This window comes from Ceratotherium simum, chromosome 6 (assembly GCF_057802395.1).
Source record: "Ceratotherium simum simum isolate JZ-2026a chromosome 6, ASM5780239v1, whole genome shotgun sequence".
In the NCBI taxonomy this organism is placed as follows: Eukaryota; Metazoa; Chordata; class Mammalia; order Perissodactyla; family Rhinocerotidae; genus Ceratotherium; species Ceratotherium simum.
The window spans coordinates 69,707,211-69,734,398 of NC_141905.1; the positions used below are offsets into that span (position 1 = coordinate 69,707,211).

The 27,188-nt window shown below is 34.7% G+C and overlaps 1 protein-coding gene across 1 annotated transcript in view; it reads left to right on the forward strand.

The window, feature by feature from the left end:
* The window catches only part of SMC3 (structural maintenance of chromosomes 3), a 35,031-nt gene extending 13,174 nt beyond the window's left edge, over nt 1-21,857 (forward strand). The window contains exons 8-29 of the mRNA XM_087432574.1: nt 740-857; nt 1,827-2,002; nt 2,788-2,868; nt 3,107-3,271; nt 3,575-3,696; nt 4,884-5,097; nt 8,483-8,586; nt 8,771-8,870; nt 9,300-9,460; nt 9,813-9,954; nt 11,551-11,701; nt 13,616-13,770; nt 15,181-15,330; nt 16,098-16,256; nt 17,127-17,234; nt 17,734-17,842; nt 18,395-18,642; nt 18,756-18,968; nt 19,313-19,504; nt 19,663-19,840; nt 20,723-20,829; nt 21,445-21,857. Of these exons, the coding sequence (XP_087288700.1) occupies nt 740-857; nt 1,827-2,002; nt 2,788-2,868; nt 3,107-3,271; nt 3,575-3,696; nt 4,884-5,097; nt 8,483-8,586; nt 8,771-8,870; nt 9,300-9,460; nt 9,813-9,954; nt 11,551-11,701; nt 13,616-13,770; nt 15,181-15,330; nt 16,098-16,256; nt 17,127-17,234; nt 17,734-17,842; nt 18,395-18,642; nt 18,756-18,968; nt 19,313-19,504; nt 19,663-19,840; nt 20,723-20,829; nt 21,445-21,516 (3,225 nt within the window). The 3' untranslated portion in view covers nt 21,517-21,857. The remainder of the gene's footprint in view (nt 1-739; nt 858-1,826; nt 2,003-2,787; nt 2,869-3,106; nt 3,272-3,574; nt 3,697-4,883; nt 5,098-8,482; nt 8,587-8,770; nt 8,871-9,299; nt 9,461-9,812; nt 9,955-11,550; nt 11,702-13,615; nt 13,771-15,180; nt 15,331-16,097; nt 16,257-17,126; nt 17,235-17,733; nt 17,843-18,394; nt 18,643-18,755; nt 18,969-19,312; nt 19,505-19,662; nt 19,841-20,722; nt 20,830-21,444) is intronic.
* Nucleotides 21,858-27,188: the final 5,331 nt, after the last annotated feature.

A 27,188-nucleotide genomic window follows, 5' to 3' on the forward strand; every position in this document is an offset into this window, starting at 1 on the left:
TAACTACCTCATCTAAAAGAGCGTTGGCTTCACCCCAGTCCTGTATGCTTTATTTTTGTCTATCTATATTTAAAGCATGCCATTCTTATACTTTTAATAGTATCATAGTTTTTAAAAAATGTAAGGTGATAGTTTCCCCTTGTAAAAATATCTTGTTCTTTTAGAGTGGACTTCATGTTTTATAACTTATCATATTGACTAAGAGAAAACGGTAGTGGGATATTCTTCCTTCATTTGTAATTTAGAGAGTCTTATTCATAAATTAGATTTATGATTGTATCAATTGTATTTGGATTTTCATTGGGTACATTTCATTTAAGTAAAGGAGATAACAGGTGTGTAGGTATATGTACTACACAAATTACGTTAGTCAACTCATACTCTACTTAAAACTTAGCAAGTGAATACTCTTTCAAGGTAAAGTGTTTTTTTTGTTTTTTTTTGTGAGGAGGACTAGCCCTGAGCTAACATCCGATGCTAATCCTCCCCTTTTTTCTTGAGGAAGACTGGCCCTGGGCTAACATCTGTGCCCATCTTCCTCTACTTTATATGGGACACCACCACAGCATGGCTTAACAAGCGGTGCGTCGGTGTGCGCCCAGGATCCGAACCTGCGAACCCCGGGCCGCCGCAGCGGAGCACATGCACTTAACCGCTGCGCCACCGGGCAGCCCCTCAAGGTAAAGTTTTTAAAGAGCAGTCTGTAACTATGTAATAATTATTTTTCCAAAATTTTTAGATCAACCAGATGGCAACAGCACCAGATTCTCAGAGACTGAAGCTATTAAGAGAAGTAGCTGGTACTAGAGTATATGATGAACGAAAAGAAGAAAGCATCTCTTTAATGAAAGAAACAGGTAAAATAAATGTGATTCTTCCTTCTTTTTGTTGTGAACTTTTTATTGTGTTATGATAGTTGAAACAAGTTATATCTATTCTCAGGTATATATTGTATGATAATTTGCTTAGGTACTGAAGGGAGAGAAAGTTGGTTTAAGGCAGTTTAAGTTTTGAGATTTCCAGTAATTTCTCTCTTTGAATAAAGAATTGCTCCTGTGTGATAATAGTGCCTTTGTAGGTCAACTACTTTGTGCCTCTAACATCCTCATCATTGTTAGTGAGGATGAGAAATTTGGATGCATTCCTCAAAAAGAAATTGCTGGAGTATCAGTTGGCATTAGATTTTAAGTTGTTCAGGAGCAAGTAAATGTAAAACTTTGAACTTAGGATTTTCATGAGTACATTTACTGTGGAAACCCTACTTTGCCTTTCAAGTGCTGTGTCCTGTCATGGCTTAGAGTCAGACAGTCCTGGCTTCAAAATCAGACTAATATAACTGACATTGTGACTTTAGACTTTATCTCTCTGATCCAAAGCTTCTCCATCTGTAAAATCCTTTTTCATAGGTTGTGGTGGTAAGTAGAGGAGGGAGGAGCAAAGTAGCACCATGATTGGAATATAGTAGCTATTCAATATATGGCAGCTGTAGATAATGCTATTATGAAAATTGAGTATCAGTGACACCAGAGATGTTAGTATGGTTTTTTTAGTATTTTGCGAAGGCACACTGGCTTTTAAAGGAAGCTTAAACTGAGGCCTTTACCACATGTAATATGAGAATAAATGTCACCATGTGTAAGTTAGTTCTGTGATGCTTTTCATAATAAAGCATCTTAATTGCCATTTTAGTATCTTAGATTTGGTTACCACATAATATTAAATAATGCTATAGTTCTTAAGATTAAGTTTAACTCATAGTATATTTGAGAAATGATATTACATAAAAATTTTATTCAATTCCTTCACCCCTCCCATTTTTTTTTAAGAGGGCAAACGGGAAAAAATCAATGAGTTGTTAAAATACATTGAAGAGAGATTACATACGTTAGAGGAAGAAAAGGAAGAACTAGCTCAGTATCAGAAGTGGGATAAAATGAGACGAGCCCTGGAATATACCATTTACAATCAGGAACTTAACGAGACTCGTGCTAAACTTGATGAGGTAAAATATTTCCCTTTGCCACTTAAATTCAGATTAATTTTATTTTTACAAATATGTGAAACACATGCTATATTTTTACTTTTCAATGATTTTTAACTGGAAACTTAAAAATTTTTAAACTTAATGAATTTGTTAGTCACCAAATTTGTTCTTTCAGTTTACTCCAAGGACAATGCCTAGAACTGTGTGGTCCTTGCTGTTGTTATATCTGAAATTTAATCAGGTGCTGATGTCAGGCAGACCAGGACGAGAGGAAGCCACTTTTAGAGCTTCATGAATTTTTTTCTTGGCTTTTTAAAATGTACCTTGTAATTAGTATTGCTGATATCCTGTACAAAAATTTGTTTTAGGGGCCTGCCTGGTGGCCTAGTGGTTAAGTTCGCACACTCCACTTTGGGGGCCCTGGTTTCATAGGTTCGGATCCCGGGCTCAGACCCACACACCACTTAACCAAGCCACGCTGTGGCAGGCGTCCCACATATAAAGTAGAGGAAGATGGGCACAGATGTTAGCCCAGGGCCAATCTTCCTGAGCAAAAAGAGGAGGATTGGCAACAGATGTTAGCTCAGGGCTAATCTTCCTCACCAAAAAAAAAAAAAAAAAAAAAAATGTGTTTTAGGTAATGCTTAAAATTAAAGGAGTATTCTATTTAAAGAAAACCAGTAAAAATTTTAAGTGAATGATTACTTTTTATTTTGGCAGATATTTAAAAGTTTTACTAGATGTTATGAAATATTAAACAAATATAAAATGAGTTAGAAATTGTGGCTTGGTTTTTTTTCCAGCTTTCTGCTAAGCGCGAGACTAGTGGAGAAAAATCCAGACAATTAAGAGATGCCCAGCAGGATGCGAGAGATAAAATGGAGGTAAGGTTATAAACTAGGCTTAGGTTAACTCATATTTTTTGACCACAGTAAACAGTTTTGTACCAGAATTACAGAATAGTAACTTTAAGTGGGTGTCACTGGGATTGCATATTGGAATGACAGAGTAGTACTGAAAGTGTAAATGAAAGAAAAAGAAGGGACAAAACTAATGGTGTCATAATTCTGCTGTTGTACTTTTAGTTGCCTGACTCATTTCTGTTGAATACTTTTTCAATAGGATATTGAGCGCCAAGTTAGAGAACTGAAAACAAAAATTTCAGCTATGAAAGAAGAAAAGGAGCAGCTCAGTGCCGAAAGACAAGAACAGATCAAGCAGAGGACTAAGTTGGAGCTTAAAGCCAAGGATTTACAAGATGAACTGGCAGGCAATAGTGAACAGAGGGTAAGTTAAATGCTGAAAATGAAAGGTGTAAACATTAAGTTGAGTAGGAACTGCAGAAGACAGGCCTTCTGTGACAGAGTGCCTACTTGAATTTCTGTAAAAGATTTGGCACATTAAAATAATATGCACTAAAGTAGCAACTCAGTACTATCGCTTTATTTCTTACATTTAAAAATTAGTTTTATATTGCAGGATCATTTCTCTTAGGAATTTTTTTCATGAGAAAGCATTTTATGCTAGATGATAAATAAAGCAAAAATTTTTAAGTAGATTGCATTTTTACTTGTCTTGCTTTATTTACAGAAACGCTTATTGAAAGAGAGGCAGAAGCTGCTTGAAAAAATAGAGGAAAAGCAGAAAGAACTGGCAGAAACAGAACCGAAATTCAACAGTGTAAAAGAAAAAGAAGAACGAGGAATTGCTAGGTCTGGAATTTTTTCACCAATACTTTTAACTTTCTACTAAATTCCTCTTTTGAACCTAATAGTTGTGGATTAAGGCACAGTAAGTAAGGGCAAAATTTAAATGCCTGTTTCAAAGCAATAGCCAATGGTAAACAACTACTATTGGCCAAGTGTTATTGTATACATATTGCCTACATTTTTTCTACTCAAAAGCCCTAGGAGATGCACATTACCCCCACTTTAAATGTAACATACTTGAGGCTCTGGGAGGTTAAATAACTTAGCTATGACAACGTAGCTAGATATTATTGGGCTTTTGAAAACACACATGATGTTTGTTCTTTTACCGAAATGACATCTTACTGTATGTATCATCCTGCTACTTTCTTTTTTCTGCTTAATGCTATTTTATTTTATTATTTTTTGTGTGTGTGAGGAGGACAAGCCCTGAGCTAACATCCGATGCCAATCCTCCCCCCCGTTTTTTTTCTTGAGGAAGAGTGGCCCTGAAGAGGAACCCCGGGCCGCCGCAGGAGAGTGAGAGCGCTTAACTGCTTGCGCCACTGGGACACCCCTTAATGCTATTTTAATATCTAGACATTTTAGTATTTATCTGTAGATTGGACTTGCCAGTGTTTGCTGAATTCACCATTTTGTGCATTATCATGTTTTTATGCCACTTACATTTGTCTTAGTGAATTGCCTTTGCTCATATTTTTAAAATTTATTTTCTTACTGTGTTATAGGGTTGTTTTATGTAACCTGAGCACTGGTATTTGTTCTATATGCTGCAAATATTTTCTGTCTCTCTTGCCTTTTAACCTTTATAATGTATTTTATTGTAAGGAGTTGAAAATGTTTATATAGTTAAATTTAGTTGGAGCATTTTTGAAAATTCCTGAGATGGGATACTAGTACTGTCTCTTAATTTACTGACTAACCCAGACCTGGAGTGAAGACATTGTCTGCCTGAAATCCTTAGGGTATGGGCTATTTTACCTGACTTGAACTGTGATTTCTAAGTTAAATTAATATTATATAGAACTAGTCCAAGGAGCTCTATTAGATATCAGTTGCCTTGTATGTTTAATTCTTTTTTATGGAATTTAAAAAATGGCTGTTGCCTGTATGTACTCTTGACGTAGTGATTGCAATTAAACTTGGTTATTTCCTGTTCTTTTCAATCCATTCTCTTCTGTCTTTTGTAGATTGGCCCAAGCTACCCAGGAAAGAACGGATCTTTATGCAAAGCAGGGTCGAGGAAGCCAGTTTACATCAAAAGAAGAAAGGGATAAGTGGATTAAAAAGGAACTCAAGTCTTTAGATCAGGCTATTAATGACAAGAAAAGACAGATTGCTGCCATACATAAGGATTTGGAGGATACTGAGGCAAATAAAGAGAAAAATCTGGAGCAGTATAACGTAAGAACTTTTAGAGCTCCTTGGTGAAAATCTTTCCGAAGAAATAAACATGTACAGTTTTACCTGTTTCTTTAAATTTCATTTTTAAATGCTTTACATGCTCCTCTTAAAATATGCAAGAGAAGTACTTATTTGAAAAAACCAGCACAATTTAATATTACACGTATGGTAGTTTTTTTTTTTTTTAAAGAACTGGTCTTTTTTTGTTGGGGGAGGAAGACTGACCCTGAGCTAACATCTGTTGCCCATCTTCCTCTTTTTACTTGAGAAAGATTAGCCCTGAGCTAACATCTGTGCCAATCTGCCTCTATTTTGTACGTGGGATGCCGCCGTAGGATAGCTTGATGAGCGGTGTGTAGGTCCACACCCGGGATCCGACCCCTCGAACCCTGGGCTGCTGAAGCAGAATGCAAGAACTTAACCACTACGCCACCAGGCCAGCCCCTGGTCCTTTTTTTGTTTTGTTTCCTGGGAAAGATTCTCCCTGAGCTAACATGTAATGCCAATCTTCCTGTCTTCTTCCCCCCCAACCCCTGCAAAAGCCCCAGTACATAGTTGTATAATCTGGTTCTTCTATGTGAGCCACTGCCACAGCATAGCTACTAACAGACAAGTGGTACAGTTCCACACCCAGGCACCAAACCCAGGCTGCCAAAGCGGTGTGCCCCAAACTTTAACCACTAGGCTGTAAGGGCTGGCTCAGTAGTTCTCTTTTTTAAGGAAGATTTTTTTCCCTATCAGTGAGTGTCCGTGTAGATTGAGTATACTTTAAAATATATTTTTATGACTTGGTAGAATGTATCTGAACTATCCTTGATTTTAACATGATGTACAGGTCTAAAACATAACTTTATGGTAACATTTAAAATTTTTCTATTTTTTATTCTAATGTGATTTTCTGTTGGTTTAATAACTTACTGCAGAATATATTCTTTCTTGGTTAAAGCAATGGTGATTTTATAACATTTTCTAAATGAAATGTTTTTTACATTTATTTATGCATGTAAATTATTACTATGCATTATTTACTGTGCATATTTAGCTATACATTATTTGCTATGCTTGTTTAGCTAGTATTTCCCTAAAAATCGAAGTAGAAGATAAAATCATCACTTCCACAGTAAGAAAGATCATATATGTAAAATGAGAAAGGAGAGAGAAATGCTTTCTTAAGTGATATGTGTGGCTATGTATAGGTGATTGCAGGATGATAGAAGTGATGAGACGAAGTGTGTAGGACGGATATAGAGTGAGGAAGGTATATATGAACATACATGGAAGGAACCCTCTTATCCCGTGAGATCTGCACCAGTTGGTGATTGCTTGGTTTATCAAAAAAAGTCACTAAAAGCATAAAATCTTAATATATGTATGTATATATGTATGCTTATTTTATATATTATAATATTTATGTGTATTATTTACACACATATAAACATACAGGTATTTATATGTATCTTAAGTACAGTTATATGCCACATAACATTTTGGTGACGACGAACTGCATACGCAACAGTGGTCCCATAAGATTAGTACCATACAGCTTAGGTGTGTAGTGCGCTGTACCATCTAGGTTTGTGTAAGTACAATCTATGATGTTCACATAATGACAGAATCACCTAATGACACATTTGTCAGAACATATTCCTGTTGTTAAGCGAAGCGTGACTATATTTTATTTTAAACAGATAAATGTATGTTTACATCCCAATCTTTTTTTTATTTTAAGACTGTATTTCTTTAGACCAGTTGTGTTGTGGGTTCACAGCAAAATGGAGAGGAAGGTAGAGATTTTCCATATACCCCCTGCCCCACACATGCATAACCTCCCCCATTAATAACATCCCCCACCAGAGTGTGTACTACTCTTTTGATAATAGAGCCCAAGGTATTTCTTTTGAGTGTGAGTAGTGATTGGAGTTCTCAGGGGACTTTCTCCTTAGCCACACATGTAAATGCTTTTCTTCTTAAAGTTGGGTGAGAAACAGAATTCAGGATTCAATCTAGGATCATATATTACATTTAGTTGTCATATTTCTGTTACTCCTTTAATTTGGACCAGTTCCTCAGTGTTTCCTTGACTTTTTGTGACTTGACATTTTGAATTACTGTATTTTGTTATAAAGTACGTATTATATAATTAATATACATGTTTGTGTATTATATATTATATAATTATTTCTCCCTAGTCTTTTACAGTTGATTTGCCCATTTAATTCAGTTTTTAGTGACTCACCTTTGCATGTGTCCAAAACTAAATCATGTTTGTAAAGAAACAACTCTTTCCTTTGTACTCAGATTCTCAGTGTATTTAATATTTAATGTAATCACCCACAGCCAAAACAAAAAACAGAAACGTAGTGGGGAGCAAACACAACTGACTCTGTAACCATAAACAACTCAACTGCTAGGAAAAGTGACCAGGAGTAATAGACAGCAGCCTACTGGCCTTGAGAGTCCGATGTGCTTTGGGCTTTGGTCAGGATATTTTATGGAGGGAGCAGAAAACACAGGTTGATCCAGGTAGTCACTTATTTGGAAATTGGTTAGTTTAGTTTCAGCTGTGATAGCTACATGTACTTTCTTGAAATAAAATGCTTTTTGTCTTGAGTTTATGGAAACATCAACCTCAGCAGATGCTCTTTTTGAAAGAGTCTGGTAATAAACCAAGATTTTTCCAGTGAGAGTTTTTATTCATTCTTTCTAAAGCTTAGAGTTTATTGTTTTCCAGTGTTTCAGCCACACCTTACGGTCAAAATGACCGCCTATGAAGGTGAAGTCTGTCTTTTATACTGAATGGAGATGATTTTACAGTGCCAATTGCATTACACAAAAGAGTATAATTCTAAATCTGTGTTCTGGTGTATGTGTGTAGAGAGGGCAGTGTGAAGCATATGCACTGCAGTTTTGAGACTTTATGAATGTATTTTTTTCTTCTAAAATTCTGGAGTATGTATTATAGAAGTAAGGTTTAGATCACTAATGAACAAATTAATTTCATTTTAGCAATGTTTTCTAGAATAATTTATTTTATGGTTGCTGTTTCCTGAAGATGTTCTCTTTTGTCTAGACAGTTTTTTAAAAATGAAATTGGATTTTTTAACAGCTTCCTTGAGGTATAATTTATATATAATAAATTGCACAAACTTAAAATGTATCAATTTGATAAGTTTTCACATATGTATACACCTCTAAAGTCATCACCACAGTTAAGGTAGTAAAGAGCCTATTTATCACCCCAAAATGTTTCCCATACGCTTTGGTAATTGCTCCCTCCCTCTCCTCTGCCTCCCTCCCCCATCCCCTGGCAACAACTGATCTGCTTTCTGTCACTGGATTAGTTTGCATGAAATTGACTAAATTTGAATTATTTTTGTTTCCATAGAAACTAGATCAGGATCTCAATGAAGTCAAAGCTCGAGTAGAAGAACTGGACAGAAAATACTATGAAGTAAAAAATAAGAAAGATGAATTACAAAGTGAAAGAAAGTTAGTACAGACTAAAATATGCCTTAATTTTTTTGAGTAATGCTAGTTACTGGCTGTTAAATGGTCTTTCAGTTGTAAATTAACTATTCAAGTTTGATTTCAGTATTTTATGCTAAATTGTATACTATTGGTGCATTTTCTTAATGCTTTTAAAATTAAAGACAGTCTAATTTTTATTGATTAGTTACTTGTGGAGAGAGGAGAATGCAGAACAGCAGGCACTAGCTGCTAAAAGAGAAGATCTTGAAAAGAAACAGCAACTTCTTAGAGCAGCAACAGGAAAGGTAGGCAGTTTCTTTTCATTACCTCAGTTTACATTGAGTCACTTATTATTACACGAGAATTTATTAGCTTTCAAGCTGTAAGTCATTTGGTTCCAGGTAATAAATAAGAGAGTAGGGTGCAAATCACTTGTCCTATAAATATGAAACAATAGGTATTGTCTAAGCAGCCTTCCTACCACCCATACTATTAATGGTAGCACTTTTGACTTTTAGATGAAGAGCCCATTTTTTAATGCTAGTGTCATAGAACAGAACCCATAATGTAAGGTGTTGCATGTAGTTGGCATATTTCAAGGGGGTGATGTTGGGGAGGGAGTTTAGTTTAATCTCTGGTATGTTTTCTAATGTATAGAGTAATGGGTTCACTTCTTACCAGCAGGAGTGCTATTAATAGTATTTTAATGTTTTTCACTTCTAACAATTTAACAGGCCATTTTAAATGGAATAGATAGCATAAACAAAGTGCTAGACCACTTTCGTCGAAAAGGAATCAACCAGCATGTTCAAAATGGCTATCATGGCATCGTGATGAATAACTTTGAATGTGAGCCTGCTTTTTACACATGCGTAGAAGTCACTGCTGGAAACAGGTGAGATTTTTTTGCTTGATATTTTGAGTTTTTAAAGGGAAGAGAGAATAAGAATAACCTTATAAGAAACAGCTTTTTGTAGTTTTAGTGCAATATATCTCCCATTATCTTCTTTTATCCCAGTTACTGATTTAATTTTCTAATTAAAGATGTAGATGCTAAGTGTTTGTTCCTGATTGTAGAAGCTAAAACTTTCCCGTTTGGGTCTTTCTCTCCCTCTCTCCATTGGAATTTTCTAAGTAGTCCCTCCCGCAATACAGATTGGGTTGCATAGAAAAAAAGTAAATGGCTTAGATGTTTTATAGCACTTTAAAGTCTAGCAATAAAAATGTCTTGTTCTGTTTACATGTAGGTTATTTTATCATATTGTTGATTCAGATGAAGTCAGCACGAAGATTTTGATGGAGTTCAATAAGATGAATCTTCCTGGAGAGGTCACTTTTCTGCCTCTTAACAAGTTAGATGTCAGGGATACTGCTTATCCTGAAACCAATGTGAGTTGATGTGTGTTAAGGTCTCTCTCTTTTCATGAAGTTACTTTTTCTCATGTTTAGCACATGATAGTGCACAGGCAGTGTACTTTGGGATTCACTGATCTGTGCGATAAACATGCTTTCTTCTCATAGAGCGTAGCTGGTGCTGGATAGGGATGGGAAGAAAGACAGGTCACAGCCAAGACATGAAACAAATTACTGCAAATGTGCAAAGTGTTGAAATACGTAAGTGCAGGTTACTTGGAGAGTGTGTCCCAGGGTGACAAAATTAATTAAGGTTAGGTAGTTGGGGTAGAATTTCCTGAGGAACTGTCATTTGAAGTGAATATTTTTAAGTTTTCTGAATATACTTTTTAAATGGTTTATGAATTAAATAAAGAATGCCTAGCAAGATGATAGGCTCTGAAAGCATAATATTGCCTTTGTTACTAGGTGATATGCTTTTAAATTGATTAAAAATATTCCTCAGACACCCTTCTTGAAAAAAATGTAATTGCTTTGAGGTATTTGGCTTCAGAATGTTGATGGTAGTAGCAACTATTGTACTATCCTCTGAGGTTAGATCTGAAACCCTGTGAGAATGATCAACAATTTAAATGGAACAGTGAGAATCTTATAAGCTCCCTTAAAGGGACCACCTTTTTTTTAAATCTACAAATTATCTGTGAAGTTTTGGGGAGGAAAAATTGTCACAAATGTGATACGTAAATTAAGCAAGACATAAAAGAATGTCTGAAGTGTAGTTCCCTTTGCACTACATAAACAAAACTAAATTTAGATGACAGAACTAGAAAGAAGTAGAAAGAAGTGATTATCACAAAAGTTGTAATAGTTAGTGGTCACCTCCACCGCTGGAGGTAACCACCATGTGATTAGGAAAGGGGCACACTTATGGCCTCCAGGTGTTAGCAGTGTTCTGTTTCTTGTCCTGCATAGTTGGTTATATTGGTGCTCTCTTTGTAATTATTTTAAGCTTAACATATGTATTGCATTTTTCTATATGTAGGATATATTTTCTAATTTAAAAATTCTAAAAATCTTGTTCTAACAGTTTAGAAGAGAGAAAAAAGGGATAATAAATTTTATCTGAAAAAATATTTTCCTGAATATCTAATGTGTATATATATATATATATATATATATAAAATGAGAACATTTATTTAGCCCTTTTATATGACAGATGCTATCCTAAGTGTTTCACATATATTAACTCAGCTGTTTTTAACAGCTTTATTGGGAAGATACTGTTATCTCAGTTTTATAGATGAAATAACTTATGTAGAGAATTTGAGCAACTTGTCCAGAGCACACATCTGATGAGTGGCAGAACTAGGATTTGAACTCGAGCAGTCTGGATCCAGAGCCACTAAGCTCTTTGTCTCACTGTGCTCTACTATTGAAAACCTACATGAGCACAATTTCCAGGGTATTTCAGTGGAATGATTTTTCTGACTTAGTATAAAAACCAATAGTTTTGAAATATAAAGGCATTTCTGTTTATTTGTATTTCGTAAAGATGTGATGCACAATTCTGCTAACGGTTTTAATTAATTGTGTTGTGATCTCTTTGCTTGTGGACAAAATATTCATTTTTAGGATGCTATTCCTATGATAAGTAAATTGAGGTACAACCCCAGATTTGACAAAGCTTTCAAACATGTATTTGGAAAAACACTTATTTGTCGTAGCATGGAAGTTTCAACCCAGCTGGCCCGTGCTTTCACTATGGACTGCATTACCCTGGAAGGTTCGTAATAGTAATTCTTACTTTGAACAAATAAATTCCATTTTAGTTTTAAGAATATTTGAAAATTCATGTCCAATTATTTCTCATTTTTTAAATAGTTGATTTCTTCAAGTCAAAGTCCAAACAGGGTCCACACTTTATATTTAGTTAATGTCCCTTAAGTATAATCATTTGGTTTATAGTAGGAGTTCTTAACCTTTTTTGTACCATAGACTCCTTTGGCTCTTTGGTGAAGCCTGTGAACCCTTTTTCAAAATGTTTTAAGTGCATAAAATAAAATACTTTGGATCACAAAAGAAACCAATTATATTGGCATGGTAATCACAATGTTTTTTTCAAATATGACATGGTCATTCTTTAAGATATTCAAAAACAAGATTTAGCAGTGGGTCTAATAAGTATCATAATTTTGAAGTACTGATGCATTTAAACAATATTTTGAGATTTGCAACAAGTATAATCTGATAGAAAATAGCTGTTATTTCTCTTGGTAACAAAATCACAAGTACTGATAATACTGCTGTGGTTCTTATCTCATTCGTTGTAGAAGAAATTGCTAAATTTCATTTTGAGATTAGTATAAAAATAAAGATGTAAATTTCTTTCCCAGCCAAGTCATGGATCTCCTCTTATCTGTAGAATCCAGGTTAAGAACCTCTAGTGTATAGGTTTACCTACCCTCATTTTTTGTTTTTTCCATCTCTTTATAATTTATTTGTTGATGAAAGAAGGTAACCCACCCCCAGCTTTTAACTCTGTATACAATTTTTTGGTTATTTTGAACCATTTGAGAATAAGTTGTAAAAGTCATGACACTTCATCTCTAAAAATTAAGCATGTACTTCTAAGAATAATGACATTCTCCTTTATAACTATAGATATCATTGTTATACCTAAGAAATTTAACATTAACTCAATAATATCATCTAAAAAGTATCTACATTCAAATTTTCTCATTTGCCCCAAAATATTTTTCTATCAAGGATGCATGCAATGTCTTCTCTTTAGATTCTTTTAATATAGGACAGTTCCTGCTTTCCCTCCTACCCCCAGGAAATTGACTTTCTCAATTTGTTCTGGAATTGTCTTGTTGCTTCCTATCAGGTTCCCCAACAACTTTTTTACCAATGATTTAGCATCCTTTGCTGACCCTTGCCTGACTCAGTTCATATGCTGGGTTGTGGTTATTTTTTAAATTCTATCATTGCTTCTGTGTTTATTAACTGTCACTTTTCTGTAAGGAAGAACACCCTACTTTCATAATTTTTTTTTTAAGTATCACTGTGATTCATGGGTTCTTTTATTCAATGTGTTACCACATTGCCATTATTATTATTTAGTATTTTGTGTGTGTGTGAGGAAGATTAGCCCTGGGCTAACATCTGTTGCCAATCCTCCTCTGTTTTGCTGAGGAAGATTGGCCCTAGGCTAATATCCGTGCCCATCTTCCTCTACTTTATGTGGGATGCCTGCCACAGTGTGGCTTGGTGAGCAGTGTATAGGTCTGCGCCCAGGATCTGAACCTGTGAACCCCAGGCCGCCAGAAGCGGAGTGCACAAACTTAGCCACTACGCCACCAGGCTGGCCCCCATTATTATTTTTGATGTTCAGATTTTGCCAGATGTGGCCAGTGGGATCTCCAAGCTAGGTCCTGTGTTCTGTTGACATGTCCTCATTAGTCTTGAGCACTTCCTTTCTTTCTGGCAGATGTTCAGGTTACATAGAAGGTAACATTTTTAAGATGCAAATTTTAGTGTTGGAAAGCAGAAATTTTTCAGAGCAGCTTAAATTCTTTTCTTTTTAATTCACATTAAATAGGTAAAGCCTTTAGATTATTTATTTGATTATAAGTCAATTTGTCATTGAATAAAGAAGTTATGTAGAATTACTGCCTTTCTTATGTTTTGTTTATAGGTGACCAAGTTAGTCATCGGGGTGCTCTAACTGGAGGTTATTATGACACAAGGAAATCTAGACTTGAATTACAAAAAGATGTTAGAAAAGCAGAAGAAGAACTAGGTGAACTTGAAGCAAAGCTCAATGAAAACCTGCGCAGAAATATTGAAAATATCTTTTTGTCTTGTGCCAGTATGAAGAAAGAACTGCGTTTTGGTTGGAATGTATAATCTTTTGCCTGTTTAGGTGTGTTTTCTCATGTGTACAGTGGGGAAAAAAATTCCGTGTGTTTTTCTTTGACTTTTATTTAAGCACAGGAACTTAGATTGTTTGTCTAACTTGTGAAGATAGGGAAAAAACTAAGAACTATTTTGACGTTGATTCTTCGCTTGGCTGTTAAATAGCTAATAGCAGTGAATACTTCTGAGAGAAAAGAACCCAAGGAACACTAAAATTTAAGGTTATAGAGGGAACTGAGGAAGATTGGTCAGAGAATTATAGAAGAAAAACTAGGAGAGTGTTTCAAGGAAGAAGGGTGGGAGGCATCAGTAATGCCACATACTACATAGAAGTTAAATATAAGGGTTGAAAAATGTCCATTAGATTTTACTCTCTCGAGGTCATTCAGTGCAAATTTAGTATTAGCGGAGGAAATGGCTGTCAGAATCCAAGTCTTAGTAACCAGTAGTTCTCTCAGTTCTTTCAAATATAACTGATGTTCCACGACGAGTGGCTAATTCAGTTCACAACTGAAACAATTGTGCATGTGCATTTTCTTAAAACAGCCATGGTACTTTGGTATAAGGCAAAAGTACTTGATGTGTACTTCATATTATATCACAATATTAAAAACAGAGATACTTTAGCATCAAGAATAATCATTTCTACTGCTTCATTAGGATATTCTTAACTGAAACTGGCTTTTTTTTTTTTAACATGAGTTATAGCTTCTGTGCCATCAGTACAAGCAACAGCACGGAGAAAAAGGCAAATAGACGTCTTAGTTTTGACTTTGCAGGGGTCTGCATAGCATGTTGAAAACTGCCCAGATTTGACAAGATGTTAGCACAAAGAAAGCATAGGGAAATGCTAAGAAAAGGGAAGATGTTGACAGCATATACCAACTACTTTGCTCTATTTGATAATCCAGCTAGATAGAATTATGCTTCTACATTGGGCAAGGCCTCCTCTTCATACGTAAGTCCGTTATGTAGTGCTTTAAGCGTAAGAGATTACACAGTAAATATTTGTTGAATGAAAAGATATTTTAAAATATTTCATTAGCTTTCTTTAGGGTTTCCGAAGAATTTTTCTTTTTTTTTTTGATATAGCTGTTAGTAAAATAGTATATATGTTATTTTGAGAAAGAAGTGGCGGGATGTGTTTTAAGCTGCTTTTCTGATTGAACACAGTGTAGTATTTAATTCAGCGTTGTTATGGTCCATAAATTTGAGGTAATAACTTTTATTTAGGGGTAAAGAAAAGGGAATGCACAATGTTGTGTTTATAAGAACTGAAGAGAATTTAGAACATAAGATGTATTTACGACTTGGAGAGAGAATTTTCCTTAGCTTTGTATATGAATTAATAATGAAATTGATCAGTTGATGAACCAAATGCAGCAGATAGAGACCCAGCAAAGGAAATTTAAAGCGTCTCGAGATAGCATATTATCAGAAATGAAGATGCTAAAAGAGAAGAGACAGCAGTCAGAGAAAACTTTTATGCCCAAGGTTCGTAAGTATTCTTTTTGTTATAGATTTGTTTTAATTATATAGAATCATGGTGGACCATACGTTTTATGGGTTATCCTTGGATTTCATATGTTTCATTTTTGTTTAGACCCCTACTTTTGAATATCTACATCTATCTATACCACACTTATACCCATGGGTACCCAAAGTCTCCTTTTGTAGATTGCATTCAGACTTCCCAGCTTCATTGAACAAATAGGTATTTTGAGCTATGGTGTAATAGTACTGATAGTAGATAACTAACTAGTCAGTAACCATTTTTGTCTATAAAGCACTTTATGGAGTTATTTGAATATTTGATTGCATTTTGTCCAGGTTGTATTAAGATGAGTAGAGAGCAAACTCGTGATATTACAAGTATTAATACATATTGGTCTCATAAACGAAGTAATGTTGACAAAAACTGTCAATTTAATATATCAATAATAGTAAAAAACAACAAAGTTTAAAAATTGTCCACAATTATACCACCCTAACATACTTTAGCAACTTTTTCTTTCCTTATGAATAAGCGTGTAGATTTTTATATAATTTGATCATGGAATATGATCTGTTTTCCCCATAGTATTGCATCATAAATATTCTTCTTGTTGCTACGTAGTTCTAATTATCAAATTTAACGGATACTTAATAGTTGAGTTGATATGATTATTTAATGTCAAATATAGATTGTTCCCGATTTTTCACCATTATAAGTAATTTAGTGCCTTATACCTTTATTAATAAATGGGTAATCTGTCATATAGCAACGTAGCTTACAAAGTTTGGAGGCAAGTTTGCATGCTATGGAGTCCACCAGAGAATCGTTGAAGGCGGAACTGGGAACTGATTTGCTTTCTCAACTTAGTCTGGAAGATCAGAAGAGGGTAGATGCACTGAATGATGAAATTCGTCAGCTTCAGCAGGCAAGTACAATTGACTGAAAAAAATTTTCGTTGATGATTTGACTATTGTGAAAAATGTCTTTTTTGATATAAAGGAATGCAAAAGAAGAGAATATTGAAAAAATTTAAAAATGAGAGTTGGACTTCTAATATCTATAAAAGTAAATAAGGTTTTAAGAAGTTTTTCTAAACCATTCTGGTTATGTTGGGATTATACAAGAAATCTTCATTTTCTTCCATTTTATTTAATGCATGTTTATCATTAGTAAGATTGAGCTTGTTAGCTTTGCTACATTTATTGATCAGACCACCTTTACTTATTTAATAATACTGCTTTGATTAAACCTTTTAATAACATTTCATTTTGAATACAGAGATGTAAACAACCAACACTAAGTCCAAAAAAATGAAAAGCAGGTAAAGAAAAATATTTTTGGCAGCATGCCTTATAAAAAGAATCAGGCACAAAAATTTAGTATTCTGAATAGATGAGAGAAAATGAAGAAAATATAGGGCTTTTTGGAAGGGTTAAAACTTCATTGCAGGGGGCCGACCCTGTGGTGTAGCGGTTAAGTGCGCACGTTCCGCTGCTGGCAGCCCGGGTTCGGATCCTGGTCACGCCCTGACGCACCGCTTGTCAGGCCCTGCTGTGGCGGCGTCCCACATAAAGTGGAGGAAGATCAGCATGGATATTAGCTCAGGGCCAGTCTTCCTCAGCAAAAAGAGGAGGATTGGCACGGATGTTAGCTCAGGGCTGATCTTCCTCACAAAAAAAAAAAAAAACTTCATTGCAGCTTATTTGAGCACAGTGGAGAGGACAGCAGATTAACAGCATTCCTGTGTGAAGTGTGCATGCCTATGTGGACAGATAGTTTTCTTTTCATCTTCTAGGAAAACAGACAGTTGCTGAATGAAAGGATTAAATTAGAAGGTATTATTACTCGAGTAGAGACTTACCTGAATGAGAATTTGAGAAAACGCTTGGACCAAGTAGAACAGGTATGTTCTTTTTTGACACTTCCTTGATGACCTTTTGAAAGTGTTTGTACACAGAGGCTCTGATTAAGAGCATGGACTTTGGGGACAGAAGGGCTCGTAGTCTGACTACCTGCCCTGGGTTGGAGTTCATGCACTGCCACCTAGTGTACGATCATTGGCAAGTCGTTTAAATTTCTAAGCCTCAGTTTTCTCCTGTGTAGAATAAGCATAACAGTTAATCCCTGTTTTGTATGACTATCCTGGTGCATTCTAGGTACTCAATAAATGTTATTAATATTTTCTCAGTAGTAGTCAGATGCTGAGAAATTTTTGGTAATTGTTTTTCCCCTTTAATGGATACTTGAAGTATTTGTAATTACGTGAAATATGTTTTTTGGTTTTCTTGAATATTTATTCAAACATAACAACAGCTACAGAAACTGTTGGCAGTCATAATGTTTTGAAACTAATAAAATTCATGTTTGTAGTTTAATGCTCATAAGTTCCTTTTGTGTTGCAGGAACTTAATGAACTGAGAGAGACAGAAGGGGGTACTGTTCTCACTGCTACAACCTCAGAACTTGAAGCCATCAATAAAAGAGTAAAAGATACAATGGCACGATCAGAAGGTGAATTTTTATTTAGTGGACACTTTTTTGGTATTTTGTTAAATTGAGCTTATTCATTTTATAAAATTATACTACAAAATGAATGTCCAAATAGGCAAAAGCATGTACTAATGATTTTACGTGTTTTCCATCATCATAAACAATTTATTGTGAATGGAGTTTAATGGATTGATTGTAAATAATAACCTTTGTTTTGTTCAAATATTTTTGACAATTTTATGAGATCATAAATTATTAATTTTGTTGACAGTGTGAAATAGCTGAATCAAGTTTCTTATCTAGTTGCTGAGAAGATTATTTTTTTAGTTTTTTATAAACATGAACACGAAATAATGAAAACTGTATACTTGAGTGACTCATGTACACTCCTAATTTTGTCCTGAATTACAGTGTTTCATGAATTTTCACAGTAAAATTTAAACAATATGCTGTAGAAAACCTAAAGCCTATTTTTTTTGATAGATTTGACCATTAAAAAAAGTTTTTGGTTAAATAACACTCTGGCTTTAAAATAGGTTTTATGGCCTAATTTGAGTTTTTTCCCCATTGTAGATTTGGACAATTCCATTGATAAAACAGAAGCTGGAATTAAGGAGCTTCAGAAGAGTATGGAGCGCTGGAAAAATATGGAAAAAGAACACATGGATGCTATAAATCATGATACCAAAGAACTAGAAAAGATGACAAATCGACAAGGCATGCTACTGAAAAAGAAAGAAGAGTGTATGAAGAAAATTCGAGAACTTGGATCACTTCCCCAGGAAGCATTTGAAAAGTATCAGACACTGAGCCTCAAACAGGTAAATCTTTAAATATTTAAAAATTTGAAGTATTTGAGAGCCTCAAACAGGTAAATCTCTGTCCAAATTTCCCTGTATATGCATTCATTTATACACTTTTTTTCTCTTTATAGTTGTTTCGAAAACTTGAACAATGCAACACAGAATTGAAGAAGTACAGCCATGTTAACAAAAAGGCTTTAGATCAGTTTGTAAATTTCTCTGAGCAGAAAGAGAAGTTAATAAAGCGACAAGAAGAGTTGGATAGGGGGTACAAATCAATCATGGAACTGATGAATGTACTTGAACTTCGAAAATATGAAGCTATTCAGTTAACTTTCAAACAGGTATGTTTTATTTATAGTTAATACAAGACAAAAGCTTCAGCGATTATTCAGTTTATCACTCAGTTTATAAAGATTTTAAAGCTTTTTCTCAACTGATAGTTGGATCTAATACATGTGAACAAATCCAGCGTATAGTTTGCTAACATAGTGACAAGAATGTTTTACATAGCTCTTAAAGGGATCCAATCTGTTATTCTTGTTCTTACAAGATTTAAAAAATACTTTTGATTGCTTTTAAATATTTACGTTTGTTAAGCAATAATATGTATAATTTTACCTAACCAAAATTTATATTCCAGTTGACACCAACTTATTTATTCATTCGTTCATTCATTCATTTTAAGGTATCCAAGAACTTCAGTGAAGTATTCCAGAAGTTGGTACCTGGTGGCAAAGCTACTTTGGTCATGAAGAAAGGAGATGTGGAGGGCAGTCAGTCTCAGGATGAAGGAGAAGGGAGTGGTGAAAGCGAGAGGGGTTCTGGGTCACAAAGCAGTGTCCCATCAGTTGACCAGTTCACTGGAGTTGGCATTAGGGTAAAATACCTTTCATTCAATTTTCCCAAGAGCATTACCATAGTAGAAATTGTAGAATATTTTGAAAATGTAAATTGGTGTACTGTATGCAATTTAATTTTAAGAGGTGATGGTGATTCTACCCCTTTAGGATATTAATTCATTAAATGTTTTCTTAGGTGTCATTTACAGGAAAACAAGGTGAAATGAGAGAAATGCAACAGCTTTCTGGTGGACAAAAATCCTTGGTAGCTCTTGCTCTGATTTTTGCCATTCAGAAATGTGACCCAGCTCCTTTTTACTTGTTTGATGAGATTGATCAGGCTCTGGATGCTCAGCACAGAAAGGCTGTGTCAGGTACAGTTTTGGTTTCATACTTAACAATGAGAACTTAAAAATGATAGCTTACCTCTTTTGTAGTGATTTCTTCTTGCCTGAGATATTTGGGCGGACTAGACAGGATATGTATTCAGTAAATAATTTCCCTTTTAACAAGTTTTTGAAATTTTAATATTAGACTACTTTTTTTACAAAGTTTTAGTTCTGTGAGAAATATAGCGCTTTGTATCAGTTGAAAATCCTACTCCAGTTAAACTTTTATGCAGAGTTTCTCATTTTAAAACTTGTTTTTCTCAATGTTTGAGTAGCCTCTGTCATAAACACTATTGATTCTGTGTTTCTTTAGAACCTTCATCCAATCTTTAGTAAGTTCAAAAGATCTTTGGGAGAGTGGCTAGCAGGGGAAGGTTGTTATTGTTTTTTGTGTGAGAACACTTATTTTGCTCTGACATTATTTCTAGTACTGTGTTAGAAGTTGCTGCTTCTTGGGACTGGCCCAGTGGAGTAGTGGTTAAGTTCATGCGCTCTGCTTCGGCGGCCCGGTGTTCGCAGGTTCGGATCCTGGGCGTGGACCTATGCACCGCTTATCAAGCCATGCTGCGGTGGCATCCCACATACAAAATAGAGGAAGATGGGCACAGATGTTAGCTCAGGGCCGATCTTCCTCACCAAAAAAAAAACAAAAACGTTGCTGCTTCTTTGTATTCTGTAACTTTTCAGATTTGGGGTTATTTATTCTTAATTGAATAAATCAAGTTGGTAATTTTTGCAGATGTACGCATGAAAAATAAAAGACTCATAGGCTGTTTTGAATTTTAGGTAAGGGTAAAGATAGTTGCTTTTTAAGTTTTCAGGTCTTCTGAGAAAAAGATTTTATTAAATTACTATTTCTTTTTACAGATATGATTATGGAACTTGCTGTACATGCTCAATTTATTACAACTACTTTTAGGCCTGAATTGCTTGAGTCAGCTGACAAATTTTATGGTGTGAAGTTCAGAAATAAGGTAATTTTTTTTTTACATGAAGTTTAAGTTCATATAGCATTTAATTCATTATATTTGTTGAATTATTGTTTTATGTTACTTAAATCAGGTAAGAAAACCTAGAAAGTTGTTGCTTATCTCATGATGATGTCTTCGTAAAGAAAAAACTTTTCCTTCAAATGCCTATGAAGTTTAGCAATTTTTTCATGGCATTCATAGCATTGATTTTATTTTCACTGGCATTGAGAGAACAACTTCCTGTCTAGTCTATTTAATACATAGTCTGTTTACATACATTCATTTATATTTGGCTGGACCACACAGCTCTTCCTGGTGTTTTCAGCCTTAAGATTCTTTGAAATAGCAAAATAAAAACTGAACAAAAATGTGCTTCAGATATTTAGATGTAAGTACTTATCTATATCTTCAGAGCATTAAAATTCAGAATATTTTTATATCTTTTAAACTCACGCATTAAACAAGCACCATCATAAATAAAGGTTTTACAGTCAGTGTTTTAGTATGTAAGATTTATAGGTGATAGGTTATATATTTTAAATATTACCCTATACAGTGGGAACGCTGATATATTTCTTGAAGATTTAACAGACTTTGTTTTTAACATTTATTCTTCAGGTTAGTCATATTGATGTGATCACAGCAGAGATGGCAAAAGACTTTGTAGAAGATGATACCACTCATGGTTAATTGGAAAATATCGCCCACTGGTTTGGAAGATGTGTATAGTAATATGATTCTCATACCCAGGAACTGTAAATTTAAACCTAAATATTTGTTCATTATTAATAGTTTTCAGACTTAGAGCATACACAGTCCTTTTATATTTCTGTCATTGTGTTTTATAAGATACTCTGTAATGTTACATTTCTACTTACAGTTTCAGAATTTTATTTTCCACACAACTTTTTGTAAAGTGTCCTCCTATTTTAAATCTTTTGAAACGTGCTAAATGTTCTTTCCTAATTATTTTATCAATTATATTGCCTCTTTTTTTATAGCTTTAATTAAATAATTGGTTTTATGACTAATTTAGTGTTTTATGTGGCTTTTCATTTATAGTTGTATGATTAGAAACAAATTTTTCTTAAATATGTACTTTTTATTTTGCCTAAGAAAAGGTCTGCCTTAACCTAAAAAAATTTTAAAAATATGGTTTCATATTTTGTTGGATTATGTCAGTGGTTCCCAGTCCTGGCTACATGCTTATATCCATGAGGGAGCTTTAAAAAATGTAACACTGCTGAAGACTTTCCTAGATGGGTTGAATCAAAATCTTTAGGGGATGACATCCTGGTCATTGCTAGTTCTAAAGTTCTCCCAGGTGATTCTGACCCTTAGTGAGGATTAGAGCCCCAGCTTTAAACTCAATATAAGAAGCCTTTAAAAATTATTTTTAATTTAAGATGTCAGTGTTTAATGGAATTTGGGAAGGTAGTTTTAAGAGTAACTGAGAATGCTAAAGCCAAAAAATTGAGCCATAAAAAATTTCCTTGTTTTTCTGGATAAGGAAAAAGGTTTGGAAAAGTTTGTTACTGAAATATTTTTTTCCCCCTCAGATGAGGTCTTTGTTTTTTGTTTGTGTATTATGTTTTTTAAATTGCTTTAAGATATAATTCACACACTGTAAAATCCACCCATTAAAATTGTGCAACTCGGTGCTTTTTAGTGTATTCACAGAATTGTGCAACCATGCCTACAATCTAATTTTAGAACATTTTCATTACCCCCGAAAGAAACCCTGTACCTGTTAGCAGTCACTCTACATCTGCCATTTCCCTTATCCCCTGGCAACCACAAATCTACCTTCTGTCTCATACTATGGATTTACCTGTTCTGGACATTTGATATACGTGGAATCATACAATATGGGGCCTTTTGTGACTGGTTTCTTTCACTTAGCATGTTTTCAGAGTTCATTCATGTTGTAGCAGATATCGGTACTTACTCCTTTTTATTGCTGAACAACATTCCATTGTATGAATATACGCCATGGTTTGTTTATCCGCTTGATTAGTTGGACATTTGGGTTGTTCCCACCTTTTGGCTATTACAAATAATGCTGCTATGAACATTTGTGAATAAGTTTTTCTGTGGATATATGTTTTCATTTTTCTTGAGTATATACCTAGGATTGGAATTGTTGGGTCACATGGTAATTCTGTGTTTAACATTTTGAGGAACTGCCAGACTTTTTTCCAAAGGAGCTGCACCATTTTACATTTCTACCAGTAATGTATGAGGTTTATGATTTTTCCACATCCTCACTAACAATTGTTATGTCTTTAAAGTTATAGCCATTCTTGTGAGGAGTGGAATCTCATGGTTTTGATTTACATTTTCCTGATGAATAATAGTGTTTAAGCATCTTTTTGTGTGCTTATTGGTCATTTGCATATCTTCTTTTGTGAGATGTCTATTCATATCTTTTGCCCAGAAGTTGTGAGAGTTCTTTATATATTCTGAGTATAAGCCCCTTATCAGGTATATGATTTGCAAATACTTTGTCCCAGCCTGTGAGTTGTCTTTTTACTTTCTTAATGGTGTCTTTGGAAGGATAACGTTTTTTAAAAATAAACTTGTACGTTCAAATTTCCTCATCTAATTAGAACATCAGTCAGGTTGGATTAGGGCCCATTCTAAGGCCTCATTTTAATTTAATCACCTCTTTACAGGCCCTGTCTCCAAATGCAGTCACATTTGGAGGTCCTGGGGGTTGGGGCTTAAACATATGAATTTGGAGGCTGGGGCAAAATTCAGCCCATAACAATTACCATAGTACATTTGTCACCCAACATGGGTACATTTAGTTTATCAACTAAGCTCTAGATTTTATTCAGATTTTATCAGTTTTTCCACTAATGGCCTTTTTTCTTGGATCCCAAAGATGATAGTGTCTCACATTTAGTAGTCATGTCTCTGGTCTGGGACAATTTCTCAGTTTATGTTTTTCATACCTCGACAGTTTTGAGGAGTACTTTTCAGATGTTTTGTAGAATGTCCCTTAGTTTGGGTTTGTCCAGTATTTTTCTCATAGTTAGACTGGAGTTAAATAATACCAGAGGGGTGAATTGTCCGTCTCATATCATATCAGCAGTACATGTTATTAACATGCTTCATCACAAGTGCTGTTTCCCTTGATCACCTGCCCAAGATCCTTTGCCAGTTTCTTCGCTGTAAAGTTCCATTTTTTCCCCTTTGACTTTGTTCTTTGGAAGAAAGTCACTAATTGCAGGCCACATTGGGATACTCCTCTGACCTTGGGAAATCTCCCTTATTCTAGTAGGGGTTTTTTTGTAGATTCGTTGGGATTTTTTATATAGACAAATCACGTCATCTACAAATAGAGACAGTTTTTTCTTACTTTCCAATACATATACCTTTTATTTTTCTTGCTGACTTTTTCCCCCCCGAGTTTATAGTTGTTATCTACAGGAAGAGTGGTTTGTTAGGAGCTACTCCTCCAATCGTGGAATCCAGAAATCCCTAAAGAGGCACTTTTAAAATGAGAACATAGTAATATGACTGAATTAAAAATGTATATTCAGGAGCCGGCCCTGATGGCCTATTGGTTAAAGTTCAGCACACACTGTTTCAGTGGCCTGGGTTTGGTTACCAGGCGTGGAACCACACTATTCGTCTGTCAGTAGCCATGCTGTGGTGGCAGCCCACATAGAAGAACTAGAAGGACTTACAACTAGAATATACAACTATGTACTGGGGCTGTGGGAAGAAAAAAAAAGAGAGAGAGGAAGATTGGCAACAGATGTTAGCTCAGAGCAACTCTTTCCCAGGGGGAGGAAAAAAAAAAAAAAATTATATATATATATATATACACACACACACATGCACACACACGCATTCACTTGGAGTTTTTCTTTTGACTAGCTGAATCTCTGTAGGGTAAATGTTCAGTATATTGTTTATACTCTATAATTTTGCCATAATATAACTGATCTTCCCTAACAGAGAATTTGGTGTAAGAAATATCCTATCTAGGACCCCATTCAAAGGGTTATATAAGCATGGTATGTTTCTAATATTCTTAAAATGTTTCTTAAGCATTTCTCCAAGAATATTCATATGAGTCACTGCTTTGGAGTTTGAAATTGTTGGTGTATAGTATGATCTATAGCTTTGCCCTGATATGACCAACCCTCCATAATACAGAATTTGGCAAGGGATGTTATATAAATAGCATCATTCTAGAACTTCTTAATATTCTTAAGCATCTCCTCAAGAATATTAGTATAATGAAACTCCAGTGAATTTGTAACAATAAGCACCTCAATAATGAAACAGAATATGAATGTTGTTTAAAATCCATATTCTTTGCTATATCTTATTCATAAATTATTCTAATGAAATTGAATAGAAAAATGAAAATCCTGGGCATACTTGGTCAACCCAGAAACTTAGAGGAAGGACAGAAATTTATGCAAGGAATTAGCCAGTGATGAATAAAATCTAAATAAATCTTTCTCTGTGGCTGTGTAGTCCTGTCTTGATTTTCCTACTTTGAGATTTTTGTTATACTGCTACAAGGTATTCGTAAATTTGAAGTATATATATTAGTAGATTTGAAGAAGATAATATTTTTAAATCACCTTACCAGCCAGACTGCCAATATTAACATTTTGGGGCGTTTACTTCAAATCTTCATACAAAGTTTTATGATTATTTTTATGTTTCTACTAAGTGTATCATTTTATGTCCTGAACTTTCACTTAGTAATAAAATATAAAATATTCCTTTGTTTAATCTCTTCAGAAACAAGATTTTAATAGCCACAAAATTCTGTCAAATAAAAGTAGCCTATTGACTTAAATATCTCCTGTTGGATGCTGAGATTGTTTCCTTTTGGCTATACCAAAAACAAACCCAAAAACTGATGAACATTTTTACACATAAAACTTTAGAAATTTAGGGTTACTTTCCCAAGATAGAGTCCCAGAAATCAGAGTATGAACATTCATAAAGCTTTTTGTCTAATTTTTGCACCTTTAAAAAAATGTAAAATACGGAATGATTAGCATAAATGGGTTAAGCGTTTGTGTACTCAAAGTGGAAAAGTACTAACTTTTAAAATGATGCAATTTCTAGAAACAGTTTATTATGAATAGTGTAACAGTCATAATAGAAGTATAGAAAAGGTAAAAGATGAGTTTTGGAGGATTTCTGTTTTTCTTTCTTTTTTAAAGTATTCGATAACGACCCTATTTTTGAAAACATTTGGTTAATTCTTTTTTTTAATAATTTTATCTATTTATTTATTTTCCCCCCAAAGCCCCAGTAGATAGTTGTATGTCATAGCTGCACGTCCTTCCAGTTGCTGCATGTGGGACGCGGCCTCAGCATGGCCGGAGAAGTGGTGCGTCGGTGCGCACCCGGGATCCGAACCCGGGCAGCCAGCAGCGGAGCGCGCTCACTTAACCGCTAAGCCATGGGGCCGGCCATGGTTAATTCTTAAAAGGAGTTTTTCTCCTAATAATTTGCTTGATAGAGGACTAACACTTTAATTCGGCCTCCCACAAAGGAAGAACACCAGTTTTGAGAAGAAGAGAACCGTATTAAGATTTCACTGTCACCCAGCAATGGTCTCTTTACACAGGAAGCAGCATCGTATTGTTAGGATGCTTGCCATAGGGGTGTAGAAAGTGTGTTCTGTCTTAAGGATTTGTTATAGAAATAGTATTCATTCTTTGTCTTTCTTCACCTTTTACTCAGGCATATCTCCTTATCCTGGAATACTAATAAGTAATCCAAGTTTGCATATTTATGCTGAGTCTGGTGTGTTAAGCAGAGGAGGAGTAAATGGAAAACAGATATGCACATTAATGCAGTTAAAGTTGGTGACAGCAAAGTGTTAGCCGGCTATGTAGAAACTAGGAGGGTCTGTCTCTACTTGAGGGATTTTTTTCCTTTTTTATTTTTAAATTATATACAAGTAGATAGAAATTATCCTCTACTTCTGTGTGAAGATTAAGCAGTAGGATATCATTGTTCTCTAGGTTTCATTCTTCTGGGAGAAAGAGGTAACTCTTCCTTTTCCTCTGGGAAATATAATGACAATCTAGTTCAGTTGTCTATTGCCTAGGAGTGTGTTATGGCCTTTATTTTGGTCACGTTAAGTAATTCTTGATAAAGTGGGTTTTTTCAGTTACATTTGTAGAAGGAGTGTTAGTTTGGCAAGAGCTCAGATTTTGTAAAGCATTTCCTCTTCTTAAATACAACTTTTTTTGTCAGCACTTTCTCTAAGCTAAAAATATCAGGACTCTCCACATAGGATATATTTAGATGCAGAGGTACAAGATTTTTTAGTTTATACTTTAATTTTGTGGATGAGGAAATCTGAAGCCCAG